General features: G+C 39.3%; 1 protein-coding gene across 2 annotated transcripts in view; it reads left to right on the forward strand.

Moving 5' to 3' along the window:
• The window catches only part of CRMP1 (collapsin response mediator protein 1), a 118,764-nt gene extending 113,295 nt beyond the window's left edge, over positions 1-5,469 (forward strand). For both annotated transcript variants that reach the window (XM_030192594.1, XM_030192593.1), the window contains one exon: positions 5,273-5,469. In XM_030192594.1, coding sequence (XP_030048454.1) covers positions 5,273-5,364 — 92 coding nt within the window. In that variant the 3' untranslated portion in view covers positions 5,365-5,469. The remainder of the gene's footprint in view (positions 1-5,272) is intronic.
• Positions 5,470-21,781: the final 16,312 nt, after the last annotated feature.

The raw sequence follows: 21,781 nt of genomic DNA on the forward strand, positions 1-21,781 counted from the left end.
TGCAGGCTGATCCCTATAAGGAGAGGTCTAGATCTGCCATAAAATTTGCTTGTTAAAGGTAGGCACTCAGGTCTGTGCATTGCTTGGGATGCTTATTTTAATACTAATGAGCTCATTGTAATGCATGTGCTTTGGGTTGTTGGTAGCTGCCATAATATGCTAAATTATGTTTGCTTTAGACAGGCTACAACTGTCTAAAGCAAATGTTGCAAGCATGGTAAGCTTCATGCATCAGGCCCTTAATGTGTTTCAGAAATATGAAGAACTCAGTTAAGTTTGATGTCACCATCTGTTCCTCTGAAAATTTAACATCTGGTTAGCACAGGAGCTGTCCAGCCTGTGGTTACTGAATGGCAATGAAATGTGTTATAATAAGTGCCTGGGATCACTTACCACTTATTTCTCCTTCTTTTTGTATTCTGTAGAATAATTCAACAAATAGTCATAAGATATAACAAAAACAAAGAAACTTTCAATAATATACAAAATGGAAATACTAGACACTAGGAGGGTAAATCTATAAAGTAGGCACTATCGTTTATGTGCCAGTTGCATTTGGAAATGTTTAACATACTACACTGTGTTTCAAAAATACAAAACTATACAAAGCGTGCTTTCTGCATAACTCTGTCAAAATGACCAGTTTCAATAAAATTTGGGATCTATCATCCTGAATACATTTGCAATAAGCCTACCCTCATGCCATCCACGTTGCCAAAACAACATCATGTCACCATCTGGTTCTTCAACTTTCATGATGATTTCTTCAGTGTGAACTGATTGGGCTCTGCTGTGTCCTGACTGGGGATCAGCTGAGCCCATTTCTTGCAATTTCTTCAAAAAACATTACCCTCTTCCACCTGTTTTCTAGAAACTCTTGCATCCGTCTTTGAGAATCATAACTTTTCTCCAGATACAAATTTTTAATAAGGATCAGAATCTCCTATTTAAAGCAAAATGGCATCTGCATATATCATGATGATAATCGCTAGGTGGTGATGATGTCATTTAGGTGAGGTGGCCATTGTTGAGTGTAGGCTTATTGCAAATTTATTCAGGATGATATATCCCAAATTTTATTTTGAAATCAGTCAAGTTTTCATAGAGTTATGCAGAACACAAGCTTTGTGTAATTTTCTTTAAACAGGGTAGTATATATGCACATATGTGCACACATACATGCATACATGCTAGATATGCTAGTCTGCAAATATGCACATATCTGTGATAGCTCATATTTTACAGGCGAGTGTGCACATGGGCAGAATCTGTGGAGCCTGGCCAGGGACACACATTTATGTGCATAAACTTATAGAATAGAATAGTATAAATTCTGCAGATGTCACTGAAACTTAGGCTCACATAAGCACCCACACCTAAGTGTATATCTGTGTATATACCCAGTTACACTATTATTCTATAAAGGAAACTAGGTACCTACTTTCTTTTATAGAATATGCACTTATCAGGCACCCTCTAGCTGCCTATATATAGGTGCACTGTTACAGAATTAGCCCCTACAGGAATAATTTGTATAAAGCATTTTCTAACTGTAAAGCATGCTTTACACATGGATCAGAGCTCTTAGAAAATGACATGACAGAATACATGTGTAGAAGCATGTACGCTAACCAAATGGTGCAAAATTATATGTGCACAGCATTTTCCATGTATGAAGACTGTTTTACATGCAGAAAATGGACTGTTAATTGTGCTCACAGAGAATATATGCCTACTGTTATGCAGTCTATATTCAAGCATTCTCTGGGGTAAGGCACCCATTTATATCTTTTTCAAATCAGGTAAATTTATTTGTGCACTGTTGGGGCTTGATCTGAGAGCTGATATTGTCTTTATAAAATAGTCAAAACTGGATTCCAGTTACTGGGTGATGCCAGGTATAAAGATAATCTTGGTAGGGTTCTGGCTGTTCATCTAAATAATGAGCCCTTGGGCCATTGATGGCTCCAAACCAAGGAGGTGGGAGAATTCCGTGGAGAGCAGGCAGAGCCACCACAGACCGATTTGGATACTGGATCTCTAGCAGAAGAACCACGGATCAGGAGACAGGAACAGTGGAGCTGTGGACGTGGTCACAGGAACTAGCTGTGGGAGGCTGGAACTCAGGAGCGAGCTTCAGAAGACTGGAACTCAAGAAAGAGCAGCAGACTGGACCTCGGGAACATCTACTGAAGACTGGAACTCAGGAACCTGTTGAGGACTGGAACTCAGGAACAGAGCTGCATACTGGAACTCAGGCACAAGCTGAAGACTGGAACTCAAGAACATGCTGGCAACCATGGGCAGCAAGGCTGAACATTTGCGAAGGCGAGGACTGAGGGCAGAGAGCAATGGGAAATACCACCCAGTCTGGAAGCAGAGCTACTCCAGGGCCCAGCAGGACTTCCTGTCACAGTCCTCAAAGCCATGTCTTGGACCCGCTCCTGTGCCCTAGGGAACTCTGTCCCCAATGGGGCTGACACAGCCCGAACATCTCCCATGTGATGTCCTGAATGCTACCAAACAGCCTCTGTCAGTCAGCGAGGAACATTGTCCGACTGTGACTCCCGCCAGTGGGTATAGAAATGCCGGTCATGGCCAGGGGCCGTGACATATATCAACACAACTCTAATATCATTACTGAAATTGCAGCATAAACCACTTAAAAAAATTTTTTTTTATTTATAACCATTTAAATTTAGTTAGAAATAATACATCTGATTACATTCTTTCTCTTTTAAAAACCAGAAGTTATTTAACAATGCATATACTTAAGTCTCTAATTCAAAGCCCATTGATTAAAGTAATCCCTGTTTTCACAGGCTTCACTCCATTTAAAGTAATAATTAAGGAAATATTTCTGAGGAAAACTTTAGGAGTCATACCCAGAACTCTGGGAAAAATAATCTCGATATTAATCATCCATAATAATATTCATTTTATTATTCAAAGTTTCTGGTCTATTATCATTTTGAAAATCATAGTCACTTCTTGCTCATGTAGAATCATTTGTTATATCAATTTTTCACTCTCAAAGGGTTCAGTTAATTTGTCCATGTAACTCTAATAAAATTATATCTGAAACAAAATTATTTACTGCCACCATTAGGTCCCGAAGCGTCTTCCAGATGGTATTCAATGTAACCTCCACGGGAGCCAAAAACTCCAAGTTGATTTCTCTTAGGTGTTTAGGAGTGGTTCCGCCGATTCGGGTTCTGCTGTAAATGTCCTCTGTTTCAGCATATGCCTCTAACTCACTTCTCCACTCCTTTGGACATGGTGGTTGAATAATTCGGGAGCGATGGAGTTGTTTTTTCCAGGTCCAAGAGCATCGAGGCTCCTTCGCTGGCACTAATCAAAGGACTCACCAACCCTTTCATCTGTGGGCTGTTCGTCGTGGAGCAGTCCCACACTTGCTGCTCAAGGGACAAAATGCTGGCCATCATTGGCTGACCGCCGGTTGTCCCCTTCCTCTCAGTTAAGGTAACTGCAATTGCAGAGAGGAAATTTACATAAAGAAGACGAAACTTCAGAGGCCAGTTGGGCCATTGGGCATACGAACTTCAGGTCACCATCTTACCACTCTCCCAGTTTGGGACACTCTTTGTCTGGTTTCTCCTCAGAGGCTTGCAGCATAAACCACTTTAAATAAAGCTAGTAGATATAATAAAATTGCATATTGGTATTGCGTCTACTTTTCTGTGACTGTGCTTAGACATTTGCTGGGACAGAGTTTGGGCACAGGGGGCTTAATTATAATGTATTGCATGTATTTTATAAAATATATGTGTACATGCATAGAGACTATGCAAACATGTACACCTTGTTTGAAGCAGGTGTAAATTTGCGCATGAGGAATTGTGTGCTATTGGGGCTGATTCAGGGTGCCTGTTTTGTAATGGTATAAAAATGTCTATATTCCATTTTTTTAAGGATTTTTACATAGGTGCCTGTGATAGATTAAGCGAGTATAGGGTAGGGAGCCTTTAAATACTGCCAGGCCATGAGTTTAAGGTGAGCAAAAACAAGCCTGTTTCCCTCATAGGCCCTTATCTCAGGATTACACTTAAAGGAGCTTAAAGTTCAGTAAATAAGAAAAGAGGTCTGGTCCCTATCAGACCACAGAAGAAGCAAATTTGCACCGGCTCTACAAGGTACAAAATGTTCTTCATAGCTCATAATTGCCCTAGTTCTTCAACATCCTTCTAGTTTTAACATTCTGGAGGTCTGCTTTTTCCTGCTGTGGGCTACCATGTCTTCCCCAGCACTTGGCTTTTATTTCCACTGGCTGAACCACACCTTCCGGGATGAGCTCCAGAGGTCAAGTCTTCTTAAAATGACCCTGTGAGGGAGAGTTGAGGGGGGGACCAATGTCTTCCTATATACTCTTTCACATTGCCCTTTTATAAAAAAAACTAGTAAAAAAGCCCCGTTTCTGATGCAAATGAAATGGGGACTAGCAAGGTTTTCTTCTGTGTGCATGTGGGAGTGTGTGTGTCCCTGCCCTCTGCCCTCTCTCCCTTCCCCTGTGCTCTCTGTCCCCTCCCCCCTCGGAGTCGAGTCCTTCAGTGTTAAGTTTCCTGCTGTGTTTGTGTTACAGAGATAGGGCTTCTGCCCTCTCTCCCCTCCCCCCTCTGAGTCCTTCACTGTTACAGAGAGAGAGCGATTTGATTTCATGCTTTGCTGTGTTTTCCTTCACTGTTTGTGTTATAGAGAGAGCGAGGGCGGGGCAGACACTCATAGGGAAACCGGATATCTCTCCCCCTTCACACTTCCGGCTGGAGGCTTCATTTAGAACATTGGTGGTGCCTTTTATATATAGAGATAACCACCTTTATGGGCTGTAAGGCAGATGAGACCAGTACCATTGATTTCTCCATTTGAACTAAGTCATCGTTGTCATCTCAAAATCTCATTGGTCTGATAGTTGGTTGTAATGACTCCAAGTACTTTGGTTTCATTCACTAACCTACATTTGTTAGTTCACTTCCCTTTTTATCTAATATATTAATACAAAAAAGAGCTTTTAATATGGGGGGTGGAGTTTTCAGATGTCAATAAGCTGTTCATTTCTAGTAACATTTATTATTCAAGTAAATTTTTAATTCTTTAATTTAGTGGATGATGTCATGGTACATGTAATAAACAGATATAAAAGAATATCATTATTATCTTGTTACTTGTCTGTCAGATGTTTTATAATCAGTCTTGGTTTGCTATTATTTTCATCCGTTATATCTGAAGCCTTGTGTGACTACACTTTTATTTCCAGGTGCTCAGGCAGATGATATCAACCCACGTCGCACTGGACATCGCATTGTTGCTCCCCCTGGTGGCCGCTCTAATATCACCAGCCTTGGGTGACTGCATGGGATGAGCAGAAGAGCAAGATACAAAGATCGTGGGAATAATAGCAGTCTCCTCACATCAGTGTTCTTAAATCCCCAGTTTATTTGACAATAACAGGCAAACATGAATTGTCTGGGTGGGGGGGGGGGGTATATTGTTTTTTTTGTATAGGGAAAGGTGGTAATAGTATGGTGTAATGCTTGGAACTCACGATTGTGCTTTCACATCATAGTCACTATTGAGCATGCTCCCCATTGCCTTTTTTTAGGGGACAATTCTATAACATAGGCACTAACAGTTTAAGTAGTAAATTTAAAACAAACCAGAGAAAATATTTCCTCACTCAACATGTAATTAAACTCTGGAATTTGTTGCCAGAGAATGTGGCAAAAGCAGTTAGCTTAGCAGGGTTTAAAAAAGGTTTGGCTAATTTCCTAAAAGAAAAGTCTGTAAGCCATTATTAGGATGAACTTGGGAAATTCCACTGCTGATTTCTAGGATAAGCAACATAAAATCTGTTTTACTGTTCTGGAATCTTGTCAGGTACTTGTGACTTGGATTGGCCACTGTTGGAAACAGGGCACTGTGCTTGATGGACCTTCGTTCTGTCCCAGTTTGGCAACGCCTATGTCCTTATGTGCCAATTAATCATGTGAATGTTTAGAGTAATGGCATTTATATGTTTGCACATACACACATCCGTGCCAAAATTCTGCCTAAATGCAATTCTGTAAATACCCACATACTTACATAGTGTGTATTTGCAAGAGGATGTACACATGTATGTGTAACTTACAGAATAATATAAATTACACAGGTATCTAGGTATTACTTACACCAGCTCTATGTCTGGCATATCTGCTTGTATCTTAACACATATATGTTGGTTACACTAATATTCTATGAAGGAAATGAGTTGCTTTTTTCCTTTATAGAATAAGCTCTGACCACGTGCCCTGATATAGAATAAGCTCCTAATTATTGGCACCCTGTTATAGAATTGTGCTTTTAGTGACTATGGATTTTAGCTTTAGTCTTGTAACTAAATGATAGGTTTTTTTTTTTTTTGCACATTTTAGTTGTGCTATAGCCTAGTTAATGCATGGTACAGAGCTGTTTATGCAAGTTGTAGTTTGTGAGTTCATTTAGAATAAATTGCCAACCGGATGGATACAGATGCCGCAATCAATGTCCGTATATGACAAATGCCAGTAAAACACTGCAAGAGAAGGAATGTGGACAGTTTTATTTTACAAATATGAAGAAAATAGTTGTATGCAAGCAGTGTGGGCTGCTAGGTTTACTTTGTTATAAACTGAGAAGCCCTTCTTGGCTGAGCGAGAGACAACTAAAATGTGGTGTGTCTATATTTATACATCAGGAAACTTCCAGTTTGTCACAGTCTTTTAAAATTTTATTTCCAGGCAAAGCAAGGCATGTTCATCCAAATATGCAGTTCACTACTGTTTTTTTCCCCTTCCTTTTCTCTCTCCTCTGGATCTGGGTGACAGAGCTATCAACTTGCAGGGGATTTTGGTACTTGCAAATAATTCTGCTGCTGTATGATTAAAGTTTTGTACAAAGTTTTTCTTTTTAACCACTTGCATTTTTACTTATACTGTTATCAAGTGAACTAGTTGTGAATCTTCAATTCAAAGGTGGTGAAAATAAAAGAAATGGAAGGATGGTCACCAGGATTGTGTTGCTGTTCTTTGGTATGCTTAGGATAATGCTTATTGATGAAGGCTGCATACTGTTCAGGAAGCTGTACAGCTACAGGGTCACAGTTTTCCTGTCTGGCTTTGATTCACTTGACTGAAAGGGCATCAGAGCATGGCTCCATACTTACCCCCCTGTTTACTAAGCCGCGCTAGCGTCTGCCATGTGCTAATGCTGACACAGCCCATTCACTTTGCTTCAGTCTACACCGAGGAAGATGTAGCAGAGATACCGGTGCCAGAAATGGTTTGTGTGTTGGGTCTGTGAGTGCTTTCTAGGAACTGTGGGATCACTGGGCGTGTGGCTGCAGTAACCTAGAAATCACTGGGGATAATTTCAGAGCAGGAGACTCGCCCAGAAGTGGTTGTGATCCAGTTGGTGGGAGGAGGGTGCTAGTATAGAGCACAAGCAGCAGGTGCAGGCAGACCTGAGCTGTGCTGGGGATAGACCCTCTAAGTGGCCGCAGGGTAACCCCAGGCGGGTGGCTAGGCATTTTGTGACAGACCGTGTTGTTATAGAATTGCAGCATTATGAGACTTCATTTGCAACTATCCAAGGTTCTCCCATTCCTATCTATATCCTAACCACATGGTCAGCCTGTAGCCAGAAGCCAGTGTGTCTGGCTGGTAGCATCACTGTGAAGTGATGGATACAACACACTTTCTCTCTCTCTCTCTCTCCGAGGGCTGTATCTGCTATCTCTGCAGCATCCACAGCTCAAACAGCAGGAAATGGATTCAAATCCACTCCATATGGGGTTGCACTATTGCTAACTGGGGTTCTGATGGCTGAAGACAGCATGGCAATGGTCAGATTTCAGGTAGTCATTTGCTTGAAGGGGCTTATAAGCCAAGGGGAACATAGAACATAGAAAAATGTAGGCAGATGAAAACTATATGGCCTACCCAGCCTGCTCATCCATGCCATCTACTTTCCCTATCACTCCCTTAAAGATACTATGTACTTGTCCAATCTCTCTTCAATTTAGATACTGTTTTCATCTCCACCACTTCCACCAGGAGTCCATTTCACGAGTTTACCACCTTTTCACAAAGGAGTCTATGATAAAATGAGAAGAACAGTGAAACAAAAACTTAGAGGACCAGCTGCAAAGGTCAAAAATTTACATCAGGCATGGATACTGTTCAAAAATGCCATCCTGGAACCCCAGACCAGACATATTCCATGTATTAAAAGAAGGAAGGGCAAACGACAGCCAGCATGGTTAAAAACTGAGGTGAAGGAAGCTATTAGAGCTAAAAGAAAATCCTTCAGAAAATGGAAGAAGGATCTGACTGAAATTAATAGGAAACAGCATAACAAATGGCAAGTTAAATGCAAAGCTCTGATAACGAAGGCAAAGCGATACTTTGAAAAGAAAATTGTGTTGGTAGCATAAATATAGAATAAAGTTTTTAGGTATATTAGAAACAAGAAGACAAAAAAAGAGTCGATTGGACTGCTAGACAACCGTGGGATGTAAGGGGCAGTCAGGGAAGACAAGGCTATAGTGGAGAGATTAAATTAATTCTTTGCTTTGATCTACACTGAGGAAGATGTGGCAGAGATATCGGTGCCAGAAATGGTATTCATTGCTGACGAGTCAGAGAAACTGAAACAAATCTCTGTAAACATGGAAGATGTAGTGGAGCAATTTGACAAATTGAAGAGTAGGAAATTATCTGAACCAGTGGAATACATCCCAGAGTACTGATAGAATTGAAAAATGAACTTGCAAAATCATTGGTTGTAATATGTAATTTATCTTTAAAATCAAGCACGATACTGGAAGATTGAAGGGTGGCCAAAGTAACACTGATTTTAAAAAAGGGATCCAAAGGTGATCCAGAAGCCTGATGTTGATGCAGGGCAAAATAGTAAAGAACAAAATTACAGAGCATAAATATAAGCATGGATTAATGAGACAAGGCCAACATGGATTTAGTGGAGGGAACTCTTGTCTCACCAATCTACTACATTTCTTTGAAGGAGTGAACGAACGTGGATAAAGGTGAGCCAGTTGGTATTGTGTATCTCAATTTTCAAAAGGCATTTGACAAAGTACCTTATGAAAGACTCCTGAACAAATTAGAAAGTCATGGGATAGGAGGCAATGTCCTATTGTGGATTAAAAACTGGTTAAAAGATAGAAAACAGAGAGTAGTGTTAAATGGTCAGTATTCTCAATGGAGATGGGTAAATAGTGGGGTTCCCCTGGAGTCTGTGCTGGGACTACTGCTTTTTAACATATTTATAAATGAGCTAGAGATGGGAATAACTAATGAGGACTTACATTTACTGATGACAAAAAGTTATTCAAAGTTGTTAAATCACAAGAGCATTGTGAAAAATTACAAGAGGACCTTACAAGACTGGGAGACTGGGTATCCAAATGACAGATGACTTTTAATGTGAGCAGGGCAAAGTGATGCATGTGGAAAAGAGGAACCCAAACCATAGTTACGTGATGCAAGGCTCCACATTTGGAGACGCCAACCAGGAAAAGGATCTAGGTGTTATCGTTGATGATACATTGAAACCCTCTGCTCAGTGTGCAACGGCGGCAGAGAAAACAAATAGAATGTTAGGAATTATAAGGAAAGGAATGGAAAACAAAACTGAGAATATTATAATGTCTTTGTATCACTCCATGGTGTGACCGCATCTCGAATACTGTGTGCAGTTTGGGTCACCGTATCTATAAAAAGATATAGTAGAATTAGAAAAGGTACAGAGAAGGGCGACAAAAATAATAAACAGATGGGAATGACTTCCCTATGAGGAAAGGCTAAAGTGGCTAGGGCTCTTCAGCTTTGAGAAGAGACAGCTAAGGCGAGATATGATATAGATATATAAAGTACTGAGTGGAGTGGAACAGCTAGATGTGAATTGCTTGTTTACTCTTTCCAAAAATAGTAGGACAAAGGAGCACACAAAGAAGCTACTAAGTAGTAAAACTTAAAATGAATCGTAGAAATTAAACTCTGGAATTCGTTGCCAGAGAATGTAGTTTTAAAAAGTTAGCTTAGCAGGGTTTAAAAAAGGTTTGGATAACTTCCTAAAAGAAAAGTCCATAAGCCATTACTAAGATGGACTTGGGAAAATTTGCTTCATATTATAGGATAAGCAGTTTAAAATCTGTTTTACTGTTCTGGAATCTTGCCAGGTACTTGTGACCTGGATTGGCCACTGAAACAGGATACTAGGCTTGATGGACCTTTGGTCTGTCCTAGTATGGCAATGCTTATGTTCTTAAGTATTTCCTCAGGTTACTTCTGAGTCTATCCAATTTCACCTTCATCCTTTGCCCCCTTGTTCCAGAGCTTCCTTTCAATTGAGATTCACCTTCTTTATGCCGCATAGGTATTTAAATGTCTGTATCCTCTCTCCCCTCTCTCATCTTTCTTCCAAAGTATACATATTGAGATCTGTCCCCATACACTTTATGATGAAGACCACTCTCGGAGTATTCAAAAAGCAGCAGGCAGAGAGACAGTGCCAGCGAATAATGTCATGGATGTGAATCTTTTCCTGGCTTGGTATGTAGAATTTGTCAGCACGTACTGCCGCGCCTTCACACATTCAGTCTACCATATGGTTATTCCTAACTTTCCTAGTCATGATCAGTAAGTACATTATCTCATGCTTATTGTTGACTTAAACTTGAATAGATAATGAATGTGACTGCTGGGTGGATGGGATGGACCGTTCAGAACTTTATCTCCTGGCACTCACTGTGTTACTATGCTATGTTATGTTACTAGCATTCTGACTCATGGGTCATGGTACATCTACACATATTTTACATACCAACATATACAGCCTTTTCCGAATGGTGCCTACAGGATGGAGCCGGATCCGACTAAAGAGTATTCATGACTTGGATCATGACAGATGGCACTCTACACATGCACACCAGCAACTAGCCACTAAATAGCACTCAGATCATGCTACATCTTCACAATGCAGTTTTGACTTGCATGCACTCACCTATAACTCTGGGCCCCAGTTATACCTTTATTGATCCGCTATGGTGTGTGTATAACTAGCGAGGCTCTACCAGGGAATTATTTGCAATCCAGCCATAACTGTCAGAGTGGATGTGGCCGCAGATAGGACGAAATATGGTGGGGGACCGCGACAAACGAGGTTTCGCTGTACCGGTCTGCGGTATTGGGTCCTAACCTGAAAGAGTACACAGCACTATGTTTCAGACCAAAGCAAGGTCAAAGGTCATGTGGTTGTCCCATGCTAGCAGTGGCATGGATGATGTCTAAGAACAAGGGCTGTCCCCCACTTGTATGGAGAGGGGGCAATGACAGATTTGCAGATGATCAGCGGAGCCTACCTCAGACTTGGACGGAATGGGGAGGCTGAAGGCTTCAAGAAAGAGAGTCAACAGGTATGAAAGGGAAGATGCTTTTACGGCCATCCCTTGAGCAAAGCTGTGATGTTAGCACCTGAGCATGTCGGTGGTATATTCCCCAGGCAGAGCAAAAAGCTACAGCATGATTATGGCAGAAAGAGAGAGAACTGTGTGACTCAAAAAGGCTAGGCCACTTGCCTCAAATGCTCTAGATAGAAATCAAGTCATATATTTGATTATTACTGTAAAATGTCATTTATGATTGGAAATTGCTTGCTATTGTGAATTATTCATAGATATAAATTGTAGAATGCTGCAGCCACAATAAATTCCACTCTTTATCGGATAACTGGTCAAGAGTGAATATATACTGTGTATGGTCTGGACTGAAAGGAGAGTGCTGAAGTGCCACCTGCCCGATTTGTGGCCATGTGGTAAGTAAAGCACTTGCCACGTGGCCATTTCGGAGGGGAGCCCTTACTGCCACCCATTGAGGTAGTGGTAAGGGCTTCCACGCTAACCCAGCGGTAACTGGGCAGCACGCAGCACTGCGCAATTACTGCCAGATGCACCCTGGTGCTACAAAAATTAATATATTTTTGTAGCACCAGATATGATGGCACACTGGGGGTGAGAAGTACCGCCTGGCGGTACTTAGCGGTAAGCCTGTGTTGGGCTTACCACCATTTTGTAAAAGGGGCCCTAAGATACTGTGGTTTTCATTGGATTTACTGTAGCTAAAATTCCCCAGATGATCTTGGGTGATGATGGTTCCCTGTTTAAAGTAGAAAGAACCTCCAAAGTTTGGGGAATGGTATTGGATTCATCATTGATAATGGAGCCACAGACCAATGGCTTTATTAGAACATCTATTTTAAATTAAAACAACTATGTTTGCTAAGATCTTGCTTTCAAGATCATTGTACAATTAACAATGTTATCATTATTGGATTATGAAAATAATATCTGGGTCTGCCCTCCAAGCAACTTTCTAGAACTCAAATGGTTCATAATTCTGCTGCTAGGCTCATCTTTCAGAAAACCCAGTTGAATCAGGTAAGGCCTTTGCTGGGCTCAGTGCACTGGTTGCCTGTAAAGGCTCGGGTCATTGTTAAGGCACTTTGCTTAGTATTCAAGTTTTTGTAAAGTACTTGCCTTGAAGGTGCATCTCAGTTGGTGACTGTGTTAAAATCTAGGGCAATTTCCAGAAGATGCAGTTACTTACTGTTAGCTTTCCCTTTAACTAAAAATGTATGGTTTAATGCTGCTTTTCTCAATCATTTTTCTTTTTGCTTGTTCGCTATTGGAATAATCTTTCTTCTAAATTACACTCAATAGGGAATTATTTTCTATTTTGCAAAGCCTTGAAAACATACTTGTTTGTTAGGCCTGGGGGGGGGGGGGGGGGTTAATATTAATGTTTTTATTGTAATTTTCTTGAAATTGTGCAATTCCTGATGATTGATGTCAGTCTCTTATTCTAAACTGGTTGTAACTCACTTTGAATCTTATATTAGAGAGCTGGTGAGAGTTCCTGATAACATAACATAAGAAACCAACAGGCAGTGAAACTTGAACCATGTTTCTTTTTCCATTTTGCTTGACATTTTCTGAAAAAAGGTATCCTTACGGTTTGGTACAGAAGAACGTTTGATGCAGTTTCAACAGTGGATCAATCAATTGGATGACAATTTGCAGTTACATTGAGTTATAATGAGATTGAGATTGACTTTCTGGAGATACATATTTTTAAAACAGATAGTCATTTGGGTACAACCCTTTATCGAAAAGCAGTGGATCGAAATAATTATTTAAGTTTCATAGTTTCCATCCATATAAACTTAAAACCAATCTTCCAGTTAGCCAGTTTCTTAGGATACGACATATCTGTTCTACTGATATAGACTATGGGATTCAAGCATGAATACTACAACAAAGATTTACTCAGCGGGGTTATCCAACAAAAGAGATTAGAAGGGCTTATTTACAGACAAAGTTTAATGGGTTAAAACATAGAGCTGGTGCTAGGAGAGACTATAGGGGAATGTCCTTGATACAGCTCGTGGCAGAGCGAAACATGCATGTTGGGCAGCTGAACCCCTTAGTCTGATACTGAAAAAGAAAAGATAAGTAATTTAATCGATAAGAGAGATAATAGAGATAGTAGAAAATTAAAGGAATCGGGTGGACCGATGAAGAAGTGGGTGCTGGTTGCATTGCCAAGTTTACATTCTTGGCGATGAGCACCGCTGAGGTCACCATGAAAAGTGTCAATGTGTAATTTGAAAACTATCAATGTGTGATTTGAATGTCTTGAGTATATATATATTAAAAAAAAAACCTTGAAAACCTAAAAATAGTTTCTTGTGAAGAATTTGATCTGAAAGGACTGTTGCCGGATCCTATTTGATTGAAAAAAATGTATTCCTATGGTCATTTCTAGCATTTAGTGTACACCTATTTTTAGCACACACTAAAAACGCTAGTGCTTCTTAGTAAAAGACCCCCCCCCCCCAAGAGAAAAATAAGAGCTACTAGTGATACTTCATGTACATCATGAAATATAATATATATAATTCAATGCCTTTGTGATTTGATTTATGTAGGGCGTAGTAGTAGACCGGTAAAGATTCGATTAAATGAACATCAATCAAAAATTTCTACAAATAATGAAAAGGCCCCTTTAGTACAACATTGGCATCTTAAACAACAATCTTTGGGAGATATTTATTGGCATGTTATAGATTCAGTCATGTTACCAATAAAAAGATTACTAAAAAAAAAAGAGGGTGGGAGGGTGGTAATTTAGAACAATGTCTTATTTTTTTTCAAGATATTTTATTAGTTTTCCAATTGCATAATAATAAGAAAATCAGTACAGGTAAGGAAAGAAATTAAAATAAATAAGGGAGGAAAATGTCCAGGTATCTTTCATAGAAGTTCTTCAAGGCTGGGCAAGTATTAGATCTGATGGGTTTGGAGGTAGATTTCCACTGGTGACAGACTCTTTTCATGTCGAGTGTTGTTTGAAACTTTCCTGCCATAGCAAACTCAAATTTCTGGTGTTGTATGACTGTATTCCACCAAAAGTGAACATTTAAAAAGTGTGCTGACTTCCAATTCTGCAAAATTTGTCTTTGAGCAATAGTAAGGAGAATATCCAATAATTTTGCTTGAGTCTTTGATAGATCAAAAGATTTAGCCGCTGATTTAAAAATTATTATAGAATAAGACAGATCATCAGCTATAGGCAGAATCTTTTGAATGAAATTCCAAATTTCCTTCCAGACCTTAGAAATCATTGGACACTCATACAGCACATGCAGGAGAGTGCCAAAATGAAATGAACAGTACCAGCATTTGTCTGACGAGCATAGACCAGCTGCGGCAAGTTTCCTAGGAGTCCAATTTGTCTTATGATACAGAAAAAACATTGATTGTAAGATAGATGCTGAGGAAAGTGGTCTCACCACCTTTGACCAGAAGTGAGACCACATTTCCTTGCTCAAAACACATCCACTATCAATTTACCAATTATTTTGGAGGACAGTATTAAAATTATACGTTGTATTAATCAAAATTTTATATATGTTTTACTTTTAGGGAACAAAAGTGGATCTATTTGCTAAATTCAGTGGAACCAGGTGATCTAAATAAAGAAATAGAATGGATGCTGCTTGTTTCACTGAGTGCCTGGGTTGGATATTTTAAATCATGTAACCTTGGTGTTTTAATAGGTTTGGGAGATGTTGCAGTCATTTTGAAACAGTGGCGTAGCCACAGGTGGGCCTGGGTGGGCCGTGGCCCACCCACTTAGGGCTCAGGCCCACCCAACAGTAGCATATGTTTAGCGGTAGCTGGTGGGGAATCCCAATCTCTGCCAGCTGATGGTAACGAAAACGCTGCTCTCCATGATAACGGCACCTGCACATTCTCAGTTTTTAGCGCATGCTTGCTACAGACTGCCAAAAGAAATGTTATCCCACCAGCTGAGATATTTTTTTTGGTGGTGGGGGAGAACACTTTGTGCTCACCCACTTCTTGCCTAGGCCCACTCAAAATCTATTGTCTGGCTATGCCCCTGTTTTGAAAGCAGGTGAAACTTAGCTAATGCTAATAGAATGTTAGGTATGTTAGGTATTATTAGGAAAAGAATGGAAAACAAAAGTGAGAACGTTATAATGCCTTTGTATCAGTCCATGGTGCGACCACACCTCGAATATTGTGTTGAATTCTGGTCGCACCGGGTACAGAGAAGGGCGATGAAAATGATAAAGGGGATGAGACGACTTCCCTATGAGGAAAGGCTAAAGCATCTAGGGCTCTTCAGCTTGGAGAAAAGACGGCTGAGGGGAGATATGATAGAGGTCTATAAAATAATGAATGGAGAGGAACGAGTAGACGTGAATCATTTCTTTACTCTTTCCAAAAATACTAGGACTAGGGGGGATTCAATGAAGCTACAAAGTAGTAAATTTAATACAAATTGGAGAAAATGTTTCTTCATTCAACTTGTAATTAAACTCTGGAATTTGTGTCCAGAGAATGTGATAAAGGCGGTTAATTAGCGAGGTTTAAAAAAGGTCTGGACGCCTCCTAAAGTCCATAGACCATTATTAAATTGACTTGGGGGAAAACTCCACTGCTTATTTCTGGAATAAGCAGCATAAAATATATTAAACTTTTTCTGGATCTTACCAGGTATTTGTGACCTGGATTGGCCACTGTTGGAAACAGGATGCTGGGCTTGATGGACCTTTGGTCTGTCCCAGTGTGGCAATACTTATGTACTTATGTAGTCATGATGAAAGATAGTATGACCATGATATTTTATGGAATTACTGTCATTTATAAAGTATAGATGGGGGAAGCTTTAATATAATTATTGTTATAAATTAACTGTTTTGTATAGTGATAAATAGTTACTTTATCTTCAGGGGAAAAACCTAATACAGCCAGGGACAAATCATGATCATGTTGACAAAGAAATTCTCCTGCTTTTTAAGCTAAATTAGATTTCTAAGAAATGGATAAATAAATTTACTTATTTATTTGTTGCATTTGTACCCCACATTTTCCCACCTATTTGCAGGCTCAATGTGGCTTCCATAGTACTGTCAAAGGCGTTTGCCCAGTCGGTGGATAACAAATACAAAGTTGTATAGTGATTGTATGAGGTATAAGTGGAGGGTCAGAATGGATGAAGATTGCGTGATGTCCTGTTCGATCATAGTCATAGATGAAATCATTTATAAGAAAATAGAAAATCAGAATTTTATGGACCGATGACAATTAAGGGCCCTGTTTACTAAGGTGCATTAGCATTTTTAGCATGTGCTAAAAATTAGTGAGCACTAACCATATAGACACCCATAGGAATATTGTAGGCATCTACACGGTTAGCACACGCTAAAAATGCTAATGCACTTCTAGCAAGGCGTAGTAAACAGGGTCCTAAAAGTGGTATTTTTTCCAAATAAGGGATTATCTTCCATAATATAAGCCAGTGTTCCCAAACCTGGTCCTGGAGGTATCCCAGCCAGTCAGGTTTTCAGGATACCCACAATGAATATTCATGAGATAGATTTGCATGCAGTTGAGGAAGTGCATGCAAATCTCTCTCATGAATATTCATTGTGGGTATCCTGAAAACCTGACTGGCTGGGGTGCCTCCAAGAGCAGGTTTGGGAACCAGTAAGCAATACTGTTTCTGATGGTCCTTACCTTCATTAAGAATCTACATACATAAGAGTGAAACAGTAGTTGATTATTTGAATGTTGTGGTATATCATCATTATTTCACTGTTAAAAATCTTTTCTGAACAGCCACTATTGTTCAACATTAGGATGTGCCCATTAATTTGGAAAATCAGCCATTTTCCAGCAGCAGTAAAAATGGCCTTAACGCATGGAAAAAGACTCGCATAAGGGTGTGCTAAGGTCACTTTCTACCGCAGCTTTGTAAAAGGACTCCTGTGCAAGTAAAGTACACACCTATAGTACAAGGCAACTCAGAGGCACTCATGGAGTGCCAAAGAACTGTCCACATAAAAGTCCACACCAACTTTTGCTGAACCTAATTTTTACATGCATGCAATGTTTTAAAAGCCTTTTTCTGCATTGTACAAAATCCACAGTTGTACTAAATCCAAAACTCAGTTTATTCAGTTCATAGTATATAAAAAAAATATGTAGAAACAAATGGTACCAAGAAAAAGATTTTTATTCAACTGCCAATGCCATGACAGAGCTATGCAACATTAGGTTGCCTAGGAAGCAAGTATGCAATACAAGAACAATCTCATCAGTTACAAAACTGCAGTTATAATTGCTTGCTACTACATTTCACCTTCAGTTTATATACAGTTTTTTTCTTTTCATCACACACTGCTCTATTCTTTTCATGTGAATCATGATTCTCATACAGGCCATCTGGCGTCTTCCTTTCACTCCCTTTTTTTCTTATCTGCAAAAGTTATAGCCACAAGTTTCAGTTCTTTTGCCAATCGTTGTTCTCTGTTATTTCTTTCCTTATGAATCATGCTCACATGTTCATTCTGCAAACCTGTGCACATTCTGTACAAGGTCAATTATATTTCAACTGCTGCTTGTCCAGCAAGCAACCATTTTCTTTCTGTTTGACTCCATTTTGTATTGCCAATTATTTACATACCCCCCTTGAACACTGATGACAGTGTTCACATTTATGCACTAATAGTTTCACTAGCATGTTTGAGCTTGTTTAAGATGTAGAATGTCACATTACTCTTTTTCACAAGGCCGTCGTCACTAGGAAACAGTTTCTGTCAAGTGCTATTTTTTCATTACAGATGCTTTAGCATACACATTGTGTATTTCTTTTTTCTCAATCAATTCCTGATTGATCTGGGTTATGTTTACATTTTGTTTTTGAGAGATCATAGTTGTGGCTGTTACTTTTGTCAGCATATTTCCACATATTTTCATACAGCAAGGAATTAGACAAGCCAGTAGCAATAAAACTATTATAAAAACAATTGCAAATGTTACAAGACCTTTTAACCATGGGCCTAGTCCTCCAAACCATCCTTTTACTGATTCCCACCATGAGGTATCCAATATACCTTCATAATCTTGACTTGATAATTTTACTAAGTCAACAATACGTTTCATTGCATTTCTTACAATTATTGATTTATTTCTAATAACTGAACAACAGGAGGTATCATTCACTATGCCGCATACTCCTCCAGATTGGGCCAACATAAAGTCAACCGCCATGCGTGTGTGCATTGCATATCTCGCTGTATCATCAATTTCCTCTTGAAGTGTTGTTATAGCTATATCTAATTCATGTGTTACAACATGTAATAGTGATTGTAAACGTCTGATTGACATACCCATTTCAGCTGCAATGGCAGATCCTGCAAATGGAAGCCATCCAGTGGCTGACAAGGCATCTAAACGTTTCTTAGTCATAGGATAGGTACTGTTAATATAATCTAATGCTAATTGTAAAGCTTGATCATCTCCTGTTAAAGCACTAAAGGAGGTACTGGAAACATGTCTTTTACGTCGTCTCTGACTATTAGAACTATGTGGTGTGCCATCTAATGGAATGATCAAATCAAATAAATTTAGTTGAACAAGAGTGCAGAACTTATAACATGATGGAAGATAGGTGTACAGGATATTATCACATAACAGATAATCTCCCAACCGTAAAGACTGTAGAGAAGTTAGGTTATGATATAAAGCATAAGTTTGAGAGAAAGGAAAAATAGGATTGTTTAGTGCCTTAAGTGAAGAACACGCAGTAGGCATAGCAGTAATGGCTTGTATAGAAGAGGCATTAAATTGACATAATGAAAAGAAGAAAGTCAAATTTGTAAGAGTAAGGTTAGTAGAGGTCACATAAGAGGTTGTCAGTGTCCGGTTACAGAACATTTTGTTAGCACAAGCTATAGATGTTGCAGTCTGATTTATGACATAGGATCCCTGTAACACAGTCCAATTTCGGGATTGTATGTCATAAGTATAATTACATAAAACATTAGGCATCTTACCCTGAAGTAAACTAGAATTTATCAGACACCAATAGTTTAGTGCAGGTATAGTATGAGCAAACAAAGAAGGCAGACGTTGAGTAGTAACATTGGTCCAATATTGTCTGTGCTCATGACCCCGACCCAAATAGCAGGTACCATTACTGAAACAATTATGAATACCTTGCAACTTAATCATAGAATAAGGATGAACATGTGCTGGAATGGTAGTCACAGAAGTGACAAGTGGAGTGCAAACAATACAGTTAGTCAGATTAAGAGTCTTTGAGGCATGTTGAATTCTCTCAACATATGTATTGAGTCCATAAGTAAGTCCTACCAGCAAACAGATTGCAAAAACCTTCATAATTCTTTTGCTCTGATGATATTACTAAGGAATGCCTTCTGGGGGTACAGTAGTGTGCACAGGTGGTCCCGGATCAGGAGCCTTGCGTAAATCAGATAGATGTACCCAAGTGATGTGGTCTGACAATCTTGCTGCTGTATGAGTTAGCTCTTTTATTTCAAATGGTCCCACGTAAATTGGGTCCTTCCAGGTCTTATGTGTGAAGTTCTTTTGAAGGACCTTTTGACCCACTGAAAAAGATGAAGAAAAAGTCATATTAGGAACTTCCTTTGATTTACAAATTGCCATATCTCTGGTCAAATTTATTATTGGATTTATTTGTTTCCAATAATTAGTTATACCGTCAAAGCCGGTATCAATTTCTTTTACAGGTACCCCTCTAGGGTCTCGTCCTGTATGTAATTGAAAAGGTGAGATCTGCAATTTTGTACTTGGATGACACCTTAACTGTAGCACAGCCATGGGCAATAAGTCCAACCAGGTATATTTCTTTTCTGAGCCCCGATTTAATGAGGCTAGTAAGACTCTAAGTCTTGTTTTTAATAGGCCATTATAGCGTTCCACTAGGCCATTAGAAGTAGGGCGATAGACTGCCACCCGTCTATGCAGTATTCCACATAAATCAGTCATATCTTTGACCAGTGAGTTTACAAAATGACTTCCATTGTCCGTTACCAATTTTTGTGGACATCCATGGGCTGGTAATATATATTTCAAAAAGGTGTCTATTACCACCTGAGCAGTTTCCTTTGAACACGGAAACGCTTCCACCCATTTTGTAAATGCGTCGACCCACACTAAAAGATACCTTTTACCTTTTACTGGTATTACCATATCTGTAAAGTCCAAATGCCACTCTACTCCGGGTCCCGTTGGAATTGGAATGGATCCAGGAGAAATAACTGGACCTCGATGTACTATATTTTTGGAACAAACTAAACAGTTTAATACAATTCATGTGGCATAAGAAAACATATTTGGATGCCAAAATGAGACTTCCATAGCTTTACTCATGTCAGACGCTGGTAAGTGCAATGTCACATGCCAATTATAAAAATTATTTATCAATTCAGAAGTAGATCAGGAATGGTAGACAGCAGGCCTTAACACAGACTGGTGCCATCAGTGATCACAGTCAAATGATGTCACGTCCTGCCTGCCAACTAAGGTGAGAGGACAATTTGATGAACCTGAAAAACAAGAGAGAGGACTCCAAACGATAAATCAGAACAGGGCCTCTATGTAGGCCTCAGGGCATAAATGATAATAATTCACTCAATATCTGGTCAAACCCTTAACAAAATGCCATTAGCTTAATTCTATACTCAAATTTCATGCTTCTTTTGATAGGTAATACAGAATAAAATGAATTCCTATTCTGGCCTATCCCCAAACAGTATAGTCCTGTTGAAACACTTCCACATATATCCACTTCCACAACCCTTCTATCTAACTTACAAGTGTACTTTCGTAGCACATAATCATGTACTCCTGCCATGTGGTTATTCACACTATTCACACAACTTGCACATTGGCAGTATATCTTTTACAAGCTTCAAACATCTCAGTAACCTTTCAATGAATGGGAACTTGCTTCCATCTTCTTCACAATGTGATTCCCTATGATTTAAAACTTACATTTAGATCTTTATCATGGTACACCTCACCTCTCTGGACAACCAGGTTTAAGCGTCCAGCTAAAATCATGAGACATATGATTTATGGAGAAAAGTTAGAACAAGGATGATGTCAGCAAAGTAGGCAGGTGCCTAGAAATGTTCTATAGCAGCACAAAGCATTCTCATTCAAGGTACATTAACAACTTCTTAATCTGAACATTCAGCTAAATTCCTTTACCCTGGAGGGGGCAATATCTCTGGAGTCACAATTGCCCAAGGTAAAGTAACACAGATATATATGTATCACAAGCATGATGAATTAAACACATTAAGTAGT

Source organism: Microcaecilia unicolor, chromosome 2 (genome assembly GCF_901765095.1).
Source record: "Microcaecilia unicolor chromosome 2, aMicUni1.1, whole genome shotgun sequence".
Lineage (NCBI taxonomy): Eukaryota > Metazoa > Chordata > Amphibia > Gymnophiona > Siphonopidae > Microcaecilia > Microcaecilia unicolor.